Consider the following 18,942-nt stretch of genomic DNA (forward strand, 5'->3'; position numbering starts at 1 on the left):
TGGGTAGCCATAAACAACGGGAAACCTCTTGACCGAACCATCGTCTTTCCTAATATCCTCCTCACGATGAATCGCTAACTCATTAGGATTAGGCGCGCATGGAGGAACATAGTCCCAATACCGCGCTTGCATGAAGGAAGCCGAGATATAGGTCTTAATCTTGTGAGATGAGCCTACCATCTGAAGGTCCTGACAGAACAAATCAAGATGGCGATACAGACCACCTAGGAACATTGGTGCAAGAGGGAAAGAAACACCGTGAGATAGCAAAACTGCCATTGGCACGAGCTCGCATTTAATAGTATCCTGTGGACTGTATTCAAACACATCGTGACAAAGCCAAAATAAGATGAAAGCGGATAATTCCGCGCGGGGTTTTTTCTCTTTTCGCTTAGGGGGGGAAGAACTTTCCCATCAACTATCCGCGGAGCCCAGTACTTCAACCAAAGAGGAAAAGAAGCTAGACGATTGGTTTTAATGACCCATTCAGGATCAACTTCTGTTGGAGTCGATGAGCCATGAATCGCCTCATAGGCGCGGATAGATCTAGATAGTAGTCGCTCGCCTGTTTGACGCGTTGAAGGAACTTTCTTCTCTTCAACCCACTTAGCCTTCCCCTTCACAGCGGACGAAGACCCCCCTTTCTTGTCTAAGCCGGTAGCATTCTTGATATCACTTTGCCTCTGCGGCACCTGGTATTTCCGTACCAATTCACAATGAGAATCATCCTTACATTTCAGTAAATAAGCGCACAACTCTTTGTCCTCGTCATTGAGCGCTCCGAAGACGGTCGCCTCATCGTATGAATGACTACCATGGATTGGTAGCCCTATACGGGTGACTACATCGTCTAAAACGATGGTTGCTTCTCCCCATGCTGTAAAGAGGGTATGAACGGGAGGAGCCCAGCAACAAAAGAGTCGTGTTATCTCACATATGCACCTCTTCACTTCCCGTTTAAGAGACGAGTTTATAGCTTCATCAATGCCTTCTCTACGAAGAGAAGCCGCGTGGCTAGGATTGGAGCGTATACGAGATGCCCAATGTGGCCATACTAGATGAGTCTTTGATTTGGACCGGATATCGATAGGGGGAAGATCATAGTCGCCATGATGAATGGCCATCCGCGAGACCATTTTGAACACAAAGGTGTCCATAGCCTCCGACTCGGGTCGCATGAGCCATCCAGGGGCGGAAGGATAAGGTAATACATGAGGGTTTAGAAGGCGAGGGACTAAGATATCATCAAGAGGAAAAACGCGCTTACCTCCACGAAGCTCTCTTAGTCTCATCGCACGTTTCATAGCAGACCCACTTGTAAACTCCGAGATTGAGTATGATCTACCATCTGCCGGGGCAGGTAAGAGAATCTCGTCTTGATCTGAGTACTCAGTCTCCTCAGAACCTGCGTTCATGGTTCCTTCAGATTCACTATACTCTTCAGACGAACTACTGGTGGAACTGCTAGACATGGCGAGTGTATGGGTATGTTCGAAACAAGGGAAGAAGAAGAGAGATAAAGGGGAAACAAACTGATACCCCTATATATAGAGAATCTCAGGGACTGAACGTGGCAGTTATGCAGAAGGAATGGCAGCCGACGGAAACTGAAATCTGCACGATGGAAGGCTAAACGTCGCTCATGATCAGAGAATTAATGGGAAAGAAAAATCCTCATCTCAACCTTCTGCGAAGGGAGAGGTGCCAAAAGAAGATTTTTTATGAGTATTGGGTCATTTGACAATTGACCCAAAAGTCAGGGGACTAATGTTGATACGTGAAAAATATTACCCCTTAGCCGGGCTAGTGTGCCCTCAAAAGGGAGGCAAACCCAACATGAGACATGGGGACTAAAAAGGGAGGGTTTTATTAGAGAAGGAATGACATTAGTAGTAATTAAAGAAGTTTAGGACACATGGCATGATGTCATAAAAGGAAGGGGCTTTTGGAAAGTCTATATAAAGAAGGACAAGGTACAATGGAAAGACAACTCTCTCTCTCTCTTACTATTCTTGGTAAAGTAAGGTAATTTGGCTAGCTAAGACGGGTAGAACCTCAAACCTAAAATCACCCCTCAACACCAGTCTTTTATTTCGACATAGTAAGATAGGATCCAGCTGCGAGCTTGTTCAAACTGTTCTCGACTTAAAGTGATACCCCTTGCTTTAGTTAGAGGCATCTCATCGGAAAAGTTAGTGTCATCATCCAAAAAAGCTTGTCGAGTATGTTTATGAGTACCATTACCATCATCTGAAATACCTTCCATAAGGTATAAGCTAGCTCCTCGCAACGAATACCCTCTTGCAATGCACCCCTCTATGTACCTTCTATTGGGCACCAACCCTATAAAACCTTTCATTAACCTACACAGAAAAGTAGATACTTAAGCTTGAAGCAGGACTTTCAATGCTGCAAAATAGATACTTATATGCCATCTCAACACAAAAACTAACCAAGTTCCATGTTAGAGTTGCAGCTGGTTTATGCCAAATTGGCGAGTGCAGGTACAAAGTTTTCAACTAAAAAGGAAATTCAATTCCAAGGAAAACATAGAAGATGCAATAGCAATGCACGATTATAAAGACTATAATAAGGATAAAATCAATTCTCAACTTATAAAGGTAATAACTAAATACAACCTATGTTTGATTCAATACAACCTGGACTAAATTCAACCGGGACTTTCATGTGTTGTGACTAGATGCAACCCGATCTTTATTTCTGCCCAAATACAACCTAGACCTCAACATCTGATAACTTCACAATATAAAAGAGAGGGACAGATTGTATTATTTAGTTGGATAGATGATTTTAATGAACTTTATATGTCAAAAGTCACTCGCAACATGAACAAAACTCAAACCCCATGGTTGCATCTTCCACTATAACACCAAACAAACATTTTCCTATCAATAAAAATTAACCATCACAGACTCTTTCTCTTGAAGTCATGATATGTTAATGAAATAAAAACAAAACCTACCAAAGCACAGGGAGACGACATGAGAAAGCGATACATAAGAAGGCTTAATTGTTATTGACTCATGGGTTGTATTTAACCATTTTCTAAATTATAAGTGAAATAGATACCAACGTAAAATGAAGGTTGTATTTAAACAACAAAGTCAAGTGGGGAATTTACCTCTCAAAGGGGTACATCCACCTAAATCTGACCGGACTGCAGATTAACGCTTCATCCAACAAATGGATCATCAGATGGATACTTATCACGAAGAACGATGAAGGGAAGTATTTTTCTAAAACACATATTGCTTCCACCAGACTAGCTTTTGCTTGTAGAAGATGGTCTCTGTTTATAACCTTCGCGCATAATATGTTGAAAAATAAACTAATCTGGATAAGAGCAACTCGCAGATTTTTAGGTAATGAAGTCGCAATATGATACAACAACAGGAACAGAGATTGCATCATGACATGGTAGTCATGAGATTTTAAATTCTTCAGCTCTGGTGGACTAATGCAGACGTTGTTGCGAAGATTGGAACAGAAATTAGAAGGCACCCTTAAGTTCTTCAGGACTGTACAAAAAACAACTTTTTTATATTTTGATAAGGCAAAGGATCCATCTTCCATTGTTGTTTTACCAGTCTTGTCATCCTTTTTCAACCATAACCGCTTCTTAATCCCCATAGATTGCATATCCTTATGTGCATTATGACCATCTTTTGACTTACTATTTCCCATTACAGTGTTAATAATGTGCTCAGTTATATTCTTCTCAGTATGCATAACATCTGTACAATGTCGGACAACGTTTGATCCCCAATACGGCAAATCATAAAGAATGGACCTTCGAGAAAATAGTTCGTGCTCTGAAGCTTCTTCGTAAACATTCCCTTCAGCTCCCCTTTTACGTTTCTTTGCTGGTAGTTTACCCTTTCCTTGTTTGCTTTTCAAGTTAGCTACTATCTCTTGACCTTGCAACCCTGTCAACGGCCATGGAGCTTTACCGTGTTCTACCTTTCCGCAGAAGTTTGTTTTATCATCTCTATACTTGTGTTTGGATGGAAACCATCTTCTATGTCCCATATAACATATCTTCTTACTATACGGCAGCCATTCATAAATTGTTTCTTCACCACAAGTTGGACAAGCATAATACCCATGTGTACACATCCAGATAGTCCCTAATGCTGGAAAATCATGAATAGCCCACAACAATCTTGTTTTCATCAGAATTAATGAAGCTGTCGAATGTCATAACACCATTATTTCATAAATTTTTCAATTCCTCTATCAACGGTTGTAAGTGGACATCAATATCTTTACCTGGTTCTCTCGGTCCTGATATCAACAAACATAACATGGAGAACTCACGCTTCATACACATCGAAGTAGGATGGTTGTACGGACATAGAATCACCGACCAACAGCTGTAATTAAGACAAAAACATCCATTTGGGTTGAAGCCATCAGTTGCTATCCCAAGAGTAACATTTCTTGCTTCCTTGGTAAATTCCGGACAAAAATTATCCGCACGACACAAAGATGAAGAATCGACGGGATGACGCATTAGGTTGATATCTTTCTGTGCTCTAGAATGCCAAAGCATCGCCTCTGCTATCCATGGTATTCTATACAATCTTTTCAGCCTTGCAATTACTGGAATATGACTTAACGTCTTCTGCGCAACTTGAGTAAGCTTTCTCTCATCATTAAAAACTCTTACGTACCGAGGTTCTTGACATGCAGGATACTTCAGCAATGAACTCTTATCCTTCCAGTACAGTATACCGTCATTTACACATGCATCATACGTTACATAATCCATCCCCGTATCTTGAATCATCTTTTTAATATCTGAAAACTTACATCGCATATCTGAAAACTTACATCGCAAGGTATTACCTTCTGGAAGCAACTCTTTCATCAATTCCAACATTGCAGTCATACCGTTATCTGAAATTCCATACCGATTCTTTATGTTGTTCACCATTATCGCTGCATACAACGCTGACTTTCCTTTAGGATATGAAGGATACAACGGTTCTTTGGCGCGCTCAGCTGCTGATTTGTTTTCTTACAATAACTTCTGGTTCCAACGCTCTCATCCATCCCTGCTGTAACACTCCCATCCATCCCTGCTGTAACATTTCCTTCCACACCTTCAGTTGCAAGACTAACCAAATGATCTCCTTGTACTGCTTGTACTGATCCTTCCCCATGATAACGCCATGTTGTATACGACAAAAAAACACCATATTTGAGAAAATGTAATGAAATCCAACTCGGTGAATGTAACCCTTTACCATTCAAACATCGACGACAAAGGCATGAAAATAAAGTACTTCCACCACCATTATTCTTGGTAAACTGTATAAATGACCTCACACCTTGTATATAATCTTGAGACTTGCGGGGACACTTCATCCAACTCCTACTGACATTAGATGAAATTTTCCCTTCAAAATATAAACTTTACGAGATTGAAAAATACCCTTAGTCCTATTGGTAGGATTGCCGAAGCCCTGCAAGTTAACGGCAGAAGACATCCTCTCAAAGAAGAGAGAATGATTTCGCAAATCACCACCAGGACTATTATCATCATGCGAGGACCAGATTTACACAAATTCCTAAGTATGTACAGTACATAAAAACCTAGAAAATACCTAAGTTCAGTTCACAGGCCACCTAACTATTATCATGTTATATAGCATGTTAATAACAACACCAAAACATCATACATGCATCATTATGTTATATATCATTATGTTTAGGTTTGCCTAAGTCTGTACATAATACAAAAGTAATATACACATAATAAAGAAGTGGCATACACCACAAAAACATGTATACACTATGCACATATGAGGACAAAAACTTTGGCACTCCAACCTCTCCACTGGAAGATGCTCACTCAAGCCAAACATAACACTCGCCTTCCTTTTCCTTTAGTTCGTTCTCTCCTTCCTTTTCCTTTAGTTCGTTCACCTGGCATTAAGAGGACGAGTAATGAGAAAAGTCCACTGGAATCTTATAATAAAAATAGTAATTAAAAATTGAAATTTGAACAAAAGGGGAAGAACATAATACAGCTCAAACGAAAAATATCATTCCTACATTGATTCACCAAACAATTATCCTCATGAAGAACCCACCCAACCCAAGCCATGAGATCAAGTGGAGTATGGTCATCCTCCACACAAAAGCTGAGGTACTAATACGTATCGACTAGCAATGCATAGATGTTTTAAAATCCTTCCACTATCTGGTTCATTTTAAATGCTCATCTAATTCTTAGGGGAAAGACTCTAATAACAATTACAGGCTCCCCATTCTAAATCCTATTCCTAGCAAGAACGAACAAAATTTTACTGATGTTATTTAGGCTTTGTTCATAGGGGAATTATACTAATGTCCATTGGTTATGCATCAGTAGCTCAAACAACAAAGTGTTTCAAAATAAGTAGAAACGCCGCCCTCCAAAAGCGAACGAACAACCAACGACTGTTTAAGAATTAGTGTAAACAGTTTTCTTGAGGATTGAATATCTATAATCGAAAAAAATAATGCAATAAATTAGCATATGCAAAATAAAAATATACCAGAAGACAGGTAACAATGGTGCAATGGAAGAGTGCATCATGATGTTTAATACTGGTTCACAATTTGATTTATGCTTCTAAATACATGAACTTCTCTAAATATTTAAGAGAGTTCGCTCATTAAGATTCTAAGAAGCAACAAAGTATGACCATACAAAACCAAACAAAATTAAAATACAGAAAAGGAATCAAAGAAAAAGAGGCTTCAGTATTGTTATATGGACTTTTTATAACATGTAGATCAAACAAAACTATTGATCAAAGTAATCAACCTTACACACTTTAGTCCACTTCCTGAAGCCCCAGACCCTAAATCCTACATACAAGCTATATTAAAAGAAAGATAAGTCATCCTTAAATTCTCGCCTAGATTCTTATATCTCTTCTAATTCAACCTAACCATAAACGTAATCAACAAAAATGATGTTCCTGTTATGGAATTGATTGAATATTGTTCTTCTGAAAAACTACCTAACCTACCGATTCATAATTCCCTAATTTGAAAATCTTTGTTTACCACTCACTATTATCATGTTATATATCATGTTAATAACAACATCCAAACATCATACATGTTAATACCAGGACTATTATCATGTCATACAACATAAATCATACAAGAAAAGAGAATAGGCTCACTGAGAATTAATCAAGAATGTACCTTCTCAGACTTCCATACTTATACCTTCCTAAGCTCAACTCTGATCAGTTCTTTTCAGTTCTTCATGTTCTAACTCTGATCAGGAAGCAAATGAAATCATATTAGAACCATTAAATCAATTCATATAAACATTATCAAATAGACATTCAACATCATACTAACTGAAAATAAAACCATTAAACTAGCACAAAGAATACATCAGGCCAATGAAGAGCCACTAAGATAAAAAAAGCATTCATAAAAGAAACGTGAACACGCGCTTATATTTACAAGAGTCGAAAAATGAGTTCACGCAAGCTATATATTGGGTACAGATACATAAGAAAATGGATTTCTTAAGGAAATGAATATTAGTTGCTATAAATTACACTTAGTAGTTCAGTGTACAGGTTCAATCTTCAATTAAATAAATGCCAAAATGAAACATAAGGCAGTAAAGTCAAAGCCAAGACTATTCAAAACTTAAATAAACGCCTTGCCCATGCCCACTTACTTCCATCTCCAATTCTATTGATTGTTGTATGGTCTACTAACCAAATCTAATCAATAACTTGTAATCTCTACAAAGATTAAGTGAACTATAATGGTAGATTGTGTTGACAAAACAAAACTTTTTATAATCAACTATTCAATAGATTACAGATTATGTCAACTGGTACAAGTGAAGTCTGCTAGTTGAGGAATGTTAAGCGGCCTTTACTTCTTTAGAAGAACCTACAGTTAATTCTATTTCTGAAATGACACACCTTTATTCAGTAGAAGTTGGAACCCAGCATCAACTTCTTCTTCCAAGAATCTCTCCACCTCCAGTTGTTCCTACTGAAATCGAAATCATGTCAAACTTCATAAACTTAGTAAAAAATCGAGACCCTATAGAAAATACCAAAAATCATCAGGTGAAATCGAAACCCTAATCGAAAATAATATCTGAAAGAACAAATCGAAACCCAAATCGAGATTACTTAAGTCTTCTGCTTCAAATCGAAACCCTCAAACTGAAACCCTAGTGGATGAACTATCTTCTACAAGCATCTTCAAATCGAAACTTCAAATCGAAACCCTCAAACTGAAAACCTAACAGAAGAACTTTCTTCTACAATCAGCTTCAAATCCAAACTTCAAATCCAAATCCTCAAACTGAAACCCTAATAGAGAACCATCTTCTGCAGAGATGAGGAAAGAGGAAAGAGAAGAAGCGGATAAGTCGAGAGAAAAATGAAGGGGATGAATGACCGAGTCATGTGTGACCAAGGGGACTAATGGCTGAACTCCTGTGTGACCAAGGAAGGAAATGAAGGTATGACCACCCACGCACACAGATGGCACGCGCAGACCATATCCAATTACGAATTCGTAACAGCTACAAGACAGTTACGAAATCTGACAAGATTTGTAACAGCTTGAGGCTGTTACAACCCGTTTGTAACAACATTTTCCTGTTACAAATTCGTAACTGCCAGTAAGCTGTTACGAATTTGAGTTACTAATCCAAGAAAATGGTGTAGTGAAATCATCACCAGCCACAAGGACTACCATCGGTTAGTTAGAAATTTAAATTATAGGGTGTCTCACTGGGCAATTATTTCTATGATGAAGGATTACGAATATCATGTGGATAACAAGATGGGGAGAAGGAGCATTGTATGTTCATGTATGAAGATGACGGCCTTGGGATTTCCGTGTCGTCACATGATTGCGAGGTATGAACAAGGAATTCCATTTGATATCATTGATCCGTTTTGGAAGCAATTAACTTTCAAACCACCCCCAACCAAAGAACCACTCAAATCCTTTTTGGACACGGATATTGGAAGAGAAATCATCGAGAAATTCGCAAAGAAGGATGGCTTGGTGAAAAAGCGGGGGTACAACAACCTCACCTTTCGATTAGAAATTTGTATGGACTAACTTCAATATGCTTTCAAGAGAATCAACTAGACTCAATCTTAATAAAGTATATCAAAGAGTTCTAATATCTCTATTTCACAATGTTATCAGCAAATCGAACAGATAGAAATCCGTGAGCCTGATTATTATGTGAAATAACTTGAACGGTACCAAAGACCAATGTTCAAGTATCAATCAATGTAAATCAACAACCAAAGGTTGGATATTTTAATTGATTGATCTTAACACACAACCTGTGATATTTCAATTATATAACAAAATATAATGCAGAAAAGAAATAACACAGACACCAGAATTTTGTTAACGAGGAAACCGCAAATGCAGAAAAACCCCGGGACCTAGTCCAGATTGAACACATACTGTATTAAGCCTCTAACAGACACTAGCCTACTACAAACTAAATTCCCTGTGGACTGTAGTTGAACCCCAATCAATCTAACACTGATCCAAGGTACATTTGCGGTCCTTACGTCTCTGATCCCAACATGATACTACGCACTTGATTCCTTAGATGATCTCACCCACAACTAAGAGTTGATACGACCCAAAGTCGAACACTTTAATAAACAAATCTGTATCACACAGAAAAGTCTATGATAATAGATAAATCTGTCTCCCACAACTACAAGATGTTTGTGACTACTTTTATATCTTGCCTATCGAAGATACTAATCTTAAGCCAATCGTTACGATTGTACTCAACACGATAGAATCAACAAGATCAGATCATACAACTACAAGAAAGTAGTATCGGTATGGCTTCACAATCCCAATGAAGTCTTCAAGTCGTTAACCTACAGGGTCTCGATAAGTAACCTAAGGTTAAAGAAGAATCGACTCTAGCTAATACAACTAGTATCACACATGAGGTGTGGGGATTAGGTTTCCCAGTTTCCAGAGTTATCCCTTATATAGTCTTTCAAATCAGGGTCTGGAATCAATGTTAGCTTAGTAACAAAGCATTCAATATTCACCGTTAGATGAAAACCTGATTACATTCAAGCTAATATCTTTCAACCGTTGGATTTAAAACTTAGCTTGTTACACATAAATGAAATGCACGATTTTAGGTTTGTGTAACCGTACCCAAACATGTACATTTTTTGGTTCAACAATAGTTAACCAAATGGTTAGCCATATGAGCACTTTCATATCAACCATATTCTTCTTCACCATAACTAGTTCAAATGACTCAAATGAACTAGTTAGAGAGTTGTTCAATTGTATAAATCTTATGGAAGTATACAAGACACAATTGAAGTAAAAACGATTTGATTCACTCGAATCGATTCATGAACTTTATAGCCACGGTTTGCAAACTTGCATTCCTTAGTTAATATAAATATAAGTTCACGAAAATCGTCTTTAGATATAACCAACTCAAGTTCGCAGACTTAGTTCGCGGATTTAAGTTCCCAGAAGGAGTTCACAAACTCCAGCAGATATTCTCAGGATGAGAACCTCCGCCAGTTCGTGGACTGGGTTCGCAGACTGAGTTCGCAGACTGAGTTCACAACTTTTTTTCCGGTTTTCCTGATCAACAAAGTACACATACTTTGGTTCAAGGAATAAGGACTTATACATATATGTGTTACCACACAATGCTTATATCCAACAATGGTTATATAATCTAAGCTCTCATTTCAATCATTGAAACATTCTTAGAGGACGTTATATAGTTGTTATTCACAAACCATTTTTCGTCAAAGCAATTTTCAAAGTGATTGAAACATAACATGACTGTCGTCACTAGGTAAAGATGAACTTGGCCAAAGCGAAATCTTACCAATACATACTTCGAGAAATAGATAGGCGAGATAAACTCAGCTCGAAATAGCAAATGTGTATAATCAAAGTCTATATAGAAAAACGACTTTTGTCTCAAAATAGAAGATAGAATAAATAGACTTTTGAGTGATAGATAAGTTCAAGTCTCCACATACCTTTTATTCGATGAAGTTCCACCAGTTCCTTGAGTAGTTTTTCGTCTTATATGATGATTGCCATGGAGTTCTTGAGCTCAACTACACTTTCTATCCTAGTCGAGACTTAGCTATAGTAGACTAGAAATCAAGACTTATAGTTTGATCATTAACATTGACAAACATGTTTGAGATAGCAACGCATGCGAGTTCGACCGAGCAGTGCTCTAACAATCTCCCCCTTTGTCAATTTTAGTCACAAAACTATCAATACATATGGAATTCAAAAATAAATGAATAAACTTTTGTAGCTCCTATTCCACATGCCTAATCTTCAACATTACTCGAAATCTTCGTCACTTCCAAGTACTCCAATGATTCCAAAGGTTGTAAGTTCAGCATCATCGTTGTTGAAAATCCGTAGCTATAACAATGAGAAAACAAGAATTCTCAATCATTGTTATACAACATCAAATTTCAATTGTATCACAACTTCGACAACAATACTATGGTGATATGTATCACTCCCCTTTAGTCAATACTCCATCTCACATGGAAACCACTCTCCCTTACATGATGATCCGGAAACCATATGTATTTGTAGTGTGAACTACATATTAATTCTCCCCATTTTTGTCAATAAAATTGGCAAAGGTACGAAAACAGGATCCTAATGAAATTTCCAAAAGAGACATTTCATGACCAAAAGAAAGCATATATCAACTTATTTAGATGTAATCATATAGCCGAAGCTAAATGCTTTCATCAAGGAGTTTATAAAGATACAAGATAACCCCTATAATATTCCACAGCCGCACTCCCCACAAAGATTTGGCAATTAAGCACAAGTTCATTAAGAACTCTCCCCCCATAATATGACATTCCCGAAAGAACAACAAGAGCGACCTTAATTTCAAAACAAAAGAAGGATTTCTTTGGACATAACAAATCACATACGAGGATGAATTTGAACCCAAAATGCTCAATTAGATTAATCACAAGAGAACCCATAATTAATCTAGTCGGAAATATACAATAAAATTAACCACTAACAATGATAAATTTAATTGGTCATGCTCGACATAAAAGAACTTACGGAGCCTCACGGTATCAACATAAAAATATGAATCAGGGAAGATCAATACTGCGGAATATACACAAGGATTCATTCTATTTTCCATCACTATTCGCACAATGACATACAATAGACATAATCCTTGTAAACAAAAGATTTTAACCTATCTTCCATCAATAAATGACATAATAGGCTTAACTTTTGTATTGTCAAAATCTCAATCATTCTTTTATCAATACATGCATATCGACATATGAAAGACTTAACTTTTGACAAGGTATGGGACAATCATAGTTCATGGACGCAAACACACATATCCCATAACAAATTGCAATATATAAAACCATAAAGATTAATACTGCAAAAATCATCTTCCAAACAATTTTAAAATTTAAAGAAATAAACCTAAAAATATGAAGATGAAAACGTTGGACATAGCTATGTGTAATCACAATAATGGCTATTCCAAACTCTAGTTATTCTTCTAAACAAAACAAGAAAATAGAAGATTTACTAGACAAATAACTCTCTAGAGAACAAGATCTGAAAAACGCTAAATCCGGTCAGCAACTAGACATTGAATATGGATGAGCTCATCAATTGCTTTCTTCAGTTCTTTTTTCAGAAAATCAAGATTCCTCGTTGCAATTCTGAGTTGTTCACCTACGACTTCAAAATCTTGAAGAAGATTTCCTACCAATTGTGATGACATCTGAACTGGTAGTTTGTTTTCATGATCAACATCATGATAACAAGTTATGAAAACAGGATTCTTGTGAAACTTGATAGTCTTCCCTTTCTTAACTTCATCATCTTTGTTACCTCCATTCATTGTGCACACCAAAAATCGGTAGAACCTTTTGACCTTACGGAATTATGTATCAAGAGATGACACATAAGTGTATATAAATAAGTTCCATGGAAAACCCTAGAAAAACTTGTATACGTCCGTGTGGGTCAGATGTTCGTGCACTTGTGGTCACCACCCTAATGTGTGTCCAAGAGGATAGAGGTCAAATTAACCAAAGCATGAAATTCGTGTGTCAAGACTAATAGTTGAGAACCAACTATTTAGAGGAAGCACACGTAAACAGGGAATTTTTATCAAAGGAGGATGATCAGAATTATCTTCAGGAAAAGAACTGGAGTGAAACTTAACATATTTAAGATCATCAACAACAATCAAAACAACAAAAGAAGAAAGAAAAGAAAACATACAACCTTGACAGGACTCTCAAGACACACTTCTTGAGACTATGAGCATCCTTCTTAAACTACAAGAAGAATGCTACATTGTGCAGTCATGTTGTATTTAGATGAGCATTTTGCTCATCAATATTGACTTCTTCTTTTTCTCCTTCAAGAGGATTTATAGAAAAAACACTTGACTTTCTTGAGGAGGTTTTATCAAGAGAGGAACAAGAAGTACCTGAGCCAGTCGCTTTCCTTGTCTTTTTGATGCTCAGTTTGAGTCTGTTTATGCTGATCTTAAGCTCTGAGACTCGATTATTGATATGAATGAAATCTGGAGCAGAAGACTTGGATTCACAGTCTTTTTTAGAGAGAGAAAAGGAACTAAACTTTTCTTTCTTTTTCCAATGCCTTTTTCTCTTTTCAGAGTTATTTAAGAAGTCAGTTTCCCTTCTGCCATTGTCGGTAACTTTTGTTTCGAAAACACAATTAGGAAAAGTCTTATTACAGAATTTTTATTGATTATCGACAATGCCTTTTACTCCAACAATATGAGAGACAGGTTTAATAACTTCTTTTGACATCCATGCAAGAATGTTGTGAAGTTTTTCATTCCTTAAACGAAAACGACCTCTTCGCTCAGAATGTCTTTTATTTCCGCAATCATAGCAGTAAAAGAAATTTTTTTTTACCGTTCTCGTGTGAGTAGATTTAGAAGAAGCAAAATCCTTGTTTCCAGAATCATTACAAGCTGCAAAAGGTTTCTCGCATGAAGAATTATCATTAGCTTTAACAAAATTGATCTTACTAGTTTTTGGAGTGTCTATTCCTTTATAGCCCAGACCACGTGTATCACGATGTTCTTTACATGCTCCAATCATAGAAGATAATTTTGTAGAGCTAGAGTTGAATCTTCTCAGACTCTCTTCCAGTGACTTCACTTTATCAAGAGCAGCAACGAGGTCAGTCTCCAAGGGTTTTTCTTTGGCGAGAAGACTGAGTTCTTTGTCATTAAAACATTTTCGTTGAGAGTCATACCTTGCCTCAGATTCTGCAAGTTTTTCTTTCAACACAAAGAGATTTCGCAGAAGATTATCACATTCGGAACTTTTCGAGCGTACATCTTCTTCACGATATTTAACAATAGATTGTAAGAGTTTATATCCACAATCATATCCCTTAAAGAGTTTTCTCAATTTTCTGTTTTCTTGACAAAGAGGATCCATGTATTTACTCAAGCACGTTTTTGAGTTCTTTTCTTTCAAGTCACGATCAAACAACTTGATATACTGAGAGACTTCCTCATCAAGACTTTGTCCTTCTTTTGAATCACTGTCATCCGAAAGATCATCCAGCTGTTCATCAAGAGATTTCTCCCAGTTAAATGCAGATTCAGACAACGAACCCGAAACAGACTTTTTCTTAAAAGCTTTAGGACTTCGAAACTCACAAGGGTGTCTCTGGGCTGATGTTGCTTTGTCGGAGATATTCTCATTGTCCGTAAAGTCAGATCGCTACAAACACAGACTTGTAAGGTCTTGAACGTGTTTGCCTGCTCTGATACCAATTGAAAAAGCGGGGGTACAACAACCTCACCCAATATTTCGATTAGCAATCTGTATGGACTAACTCCAATATACTTTCAAGAGAATCAACTAGACTCAATCTTAATAAAGTATATCAAAGAGTTCTAATATCTCTATTTCACAATGTTATCAGCAAATCGAACAGATAGAAGTCCGTGAGCCTGATTATTATGTGAAATAACTTGAACGGTACCAAAGACCAATGTTCAAGTGTCAATCAATGTAAATCAACAACCGAAGTTGGATATTCTAATTGATTGATCTTAACGCACAACCTGTGATATTTCAATTATATAACAAAATATAATGCGGAAAAGAAATAACACAGACACCAGAATTTTATTAACGAGGAAACCGCAAATGCAGAAAAACCCCGGGACCTAGTCCATATTGAACACACACTGTATTAAGCCTCTACAGACACTATCCTACTACAAACTAACTTCGGCCTGGACTGTAGTTGAACCCCAATCAATCTCACACTGATCCAAGGTACATTTGCGCTCCTAACGTCTCTGATCCCAGCAGGATACTACGCACTTGATTCCCTTAGATGATCTCACCCACAACTAAGAGTTGCTACGACCCAAAGTCGAAGACTTTAATAAACAAATCTGTATCACACAGAAAAGTCTATGATAATAGATAAATCTGTCTCCCACAGAAATACCTACAAGTTTTTGTTCCGTCTTTTGATAAATCAAGGTGAACAGGAACCAATTGATAAACCATACTTATATTACCGAAGAAAAGCCTAGTATTATCAATCACCTCACAATAATCTTAATCGGCGCGGTGAAAGAAGATATTGTGGAATCATAAACGATGAGACGAAGATGTTTGTGACTACTTTTATATCTTGCCTATGGGAGATATTAATATCAAGCCAATCGTTACGATTGTAATCAACACGATAGAATCAGCAAGATCAGATCACACAACTACAAGAAAGTAGTATCAGTCTGGCTTCACAATCCCAGTGAAGTCTTCAAGTCGTTAACCTACAGGGTCTCGATAAGAAACCTAAGTTTAAAGGAGAATCGACTCTAGCTAATACAACTAGTATCACAAAGGAGGTGTGGGGATTAGGTTTCCCAGTTGCTAGAGTTCCCCCTTATATAGTCTTTCAAATCATGGTTTGCAATCAATGTTAGCTTAGTAACAAAGCATTCAATATTCACCGTTAGATGAAAACCTGATTAGATTCAAGCTAATATCTTTCAACCGTTGGATCGAAAACTTAGCTTGTTACACATAAATGAAATGCACGATTTTAGGTTTGTGTAACCGTACCCAAACATGTACATTTGTTGGTTCAACAATAGTTAACCAAATGGTTAGCCATATGAGCAATTTCATATCAACCATATTCTTCTTCACCGTAACTAGTTCAAATGACTCAAATGAACTAGTTAGAGAGTTGTTCAATTGTATAAATCTTATAGAAGTATACAAGACACAATTGAAGCAAAAATGATTTCATTCATTCAAATCGATTCATGAACTTTATAGCCACGGTTTGCAAATTTGCATTCCTTAGTTAATATAAATATAAGTTCACGAAAATCGTCTTTAGATATAACCAACTCAAGTTCGCAGACTTAGTTCGCGGATTTAAGTTCCCGGAGTTCACAAACTCCATCAGATATTCTCGGGATGAGAACCTCCGCCAGTTCCCAGACTGGGTTCGCGGACTGAGTTCACAACTCTTATTCCGGTTTTCCTGATCAACAAAGTACGCATACTTTGGTTCAAGGAATAAGGACTTATACATATATGTGTTACCACAAAATGCTTATATCAAACAATGGTTATATAATCTAAACTCCCATTTCAATCATTGAAACATTCTTAGAAGACGTTATATAGTTGTTATTCACAAACCATTTTTCGTCAAAGCAATTTTCAAAGTGATTGAAACATAACATGACTTTCGTCACTAGGTAAAGATGAACTTGGCCAAAGCGAAAGCTTACCAACACATATTTCGAGAAATAGATAGGCGAGATAAACTCGGCTCCAAATAGAAAATGTGTATAATCAAAGTCTATATAACAAAACGACTTTTGTCTCAAAATAGGAGATAGAGTAGATAAACTTTTGAGTGATAGATAAGTTCAAGTCTCCACATACCTTTTAGTCGATGAAGTTCCACCAGTTCCTTGAGTAGTTTCTCGTCTTGTATGATGATTTCCATGGAGTTCTTGAGCTGAACTACACTTTCTATCCTAGTCCGAGACTTAGTTATAGTAGACTAGAAATCAAGACTTATAGTTTTGATCACTAACATTGACAAACATGCTTGAGATAACAACGCATGCGAGTTCGACCGAGCAATGCTCTAACACTTGCAACGACAAGTTTTGATGTACGAATTGAAACTAGCCGCTAACCCCCATATGGTACCGGTTGGAGAACCAACAGTGCTACCGTCGACGGGTAGACCACCTACCAACAATTATAGGAAGGAAGAAAGGAAAAAGTTTAATATTGTAATGAGTACCCAAAGAAACCCGTTGATGAGTAACAAAAGAAACTTTTGTCAACATGAGTATGAAGACCCTAAATATGAAGAGGCGCCGGTTCCAAAGAAAAGGGGTCGACCAAAGAAGGGGGAAAGTGGGAGAAGTATCTCACAAGCAAAGAAAAATGATCCAACCGTTCCTTCCAAAAATGAGCATGAAGAGGCACCGGCTAAGAGGAAAAGGGGTCAACCAAAGAAGGGAGAAAGCAGGACAAGTAGCGCACATATAGTCCTTTCAAATGATCATATCTCTCCTTCACAACATGAGGATCCAATCGATCCTTCTCAAGAAAGTCAAGCGCATACAATACACGAGGAGCCAAACGATCTCACCGTTCCTTCTCAAGAGAGTCAAGCGAGTACAACACGAGTATTAAGGATACATGCATGAAAGGGACAAGCAAGACAAATGGGTTCTACGGTGACTCTAAGGGCCGCTCTTGGTGATGGAAGCACGCCTAGAGATGAACGAGGAAGACACCATCAAACGTGTTACACCATATTCGAGGAGTATTATTCAAAACTTCCCGAAATCATTAAGCCCTATGTGTTATCTACCGACGACGTGGATGCGGATGGGAATTGTGGTTATCACGTTGCGTCGAAACAAATAGGCCATATAAGTTTCGCGGACGATGAGAACTTAACCCAATGCCAATATTTTAGAAAGATGAATGCCTACAAGAACAAGGAATTTTACATATCGATGATGAAGGAAGGAAAAACAAGAAAAGACAAAGAAGTGAAATTTGATAAAATGGTTGCTAGAGTACAATGGCCAAAGGGGAATTGACCAATTACCCGAGAGTATTGGATGAGCATGCCTATATGTGGTCATCTCTTGGCAAAAATGTGGAGTTGCGTTGTTCATCTATTTGGTAAGGGAACATATTTTACATACGCACCGAAATCCACCATTTGGGATGAATCGCTTAAGGATCAGAGAATTGTTTTATTCAACCATAACAACATTCATTATATTGGTCTTAGACTACGTGAAGATTGTACATTACCACCGGTGTGTAGGGTTCATGAGGACTCAGAGCTCACCAAGGAATGGCTGAAAAAATACGAGCCCAACATGAAGCGGTGAGAGGAATTGGTTGGGCCGGATCAAATGAAGGGTCTCGAAGTGTTGGAATGAGTCTTTTCCTTTTGTTAAGAACATGAACTATCAGATGCTTATATTTTGTTGCTTTCATATATTGTATGTTGCAAACTGAAATTTGTAACATAATCGGTCTTCTTATACGTTGTTAAAGTCCGATTTGAAGGTAGTAAGATGCATCTTTTTCAGAATCAGATCATGATGGAATTACAATAAACTGGTTCTAAATAATAAAGAGAAATCAGTTTACTCTGGAATTACTATAAACCGATTATGAACAAAATTGCTTGGGAATTCATTGAGAATCGGTCTATGTGGACGACGATGTAATCCGATTCTAGATGAAATAAGTTACAGAAAAACAAACAACTTTTAATTCCTTAATCAGACTACATATGGTC

At 37.4% G+C, this 18,942-nt stretch overlaps 1 protein-coding gene, 1 long non-coding RNA gene and 1 other non-coding gene across 3 annotated transcripts; all 3 read right to left on the reverse strand.

Moving 5' to 3' along the window:
• Positions 1 to 2,074: 2,074 nt before the first annotated feature.
• Positions 2,075 to 4,957, reverse strand: LOC113356433. The gene is made up of 3 exons (XM_026599566.1): positions 4,291 to 4,957; positions 3,143 to 4,208; positions 2,075 to 2,363 (listed from the first exon to the last, which is right to left on the reverse strand). The coding sequence occupies exons 1-3, from the start codon at positions 4,955 to 4,957 to the stop codon at positions 2,075 to 2,077; spliced, it is 2,022 nt and encodes a 673-aa protein (XP_026455351.1).
• A 722-nt stretch (positions 4,958 to 5,679) lies between these two features.
• LOC113310804 lies at positions 5,680 to 8,462 on the reverse strand. Its single transcript, XR_003341399.1, has 4 exons — positions 8,190 to 8,462; positions 7,974 to 8,046; positions 7,228 to 7,302; positions 5,680 to 5,952 (listed from the first exon to the last, which is right to left on the reverse strand). It is a non-coding gene; the product is annotated as an uncharacterized LOC113310804 (long non-coding RNA).
• LOC113342537 lies at positions 6,559 to 6,706 on the reverse strand. The gene has a single exon (XR_003356718.1). It is a non-coding gene; the product is annotated as a small nucleolar RNA snoR137 (small nucleolar RNA).
• Positions 8,463 to 18,942: the final 10,480 nt, after the last annotated feature.

Source organism: Papaver somniferum, chromosome 1 (assembly GCF_003573695.1).
Source record: "Papaver somniferum cultivar HN1 chromosome 1, ASM357369v1, whole genome shotgun sequence".
Lineage (NCBI taxonomy): Eukaryota > Viridiplantae > Streptophyta > Magnoliopsida > Ranunculales > Papaveraceae > Papaver > Papaver somniferum.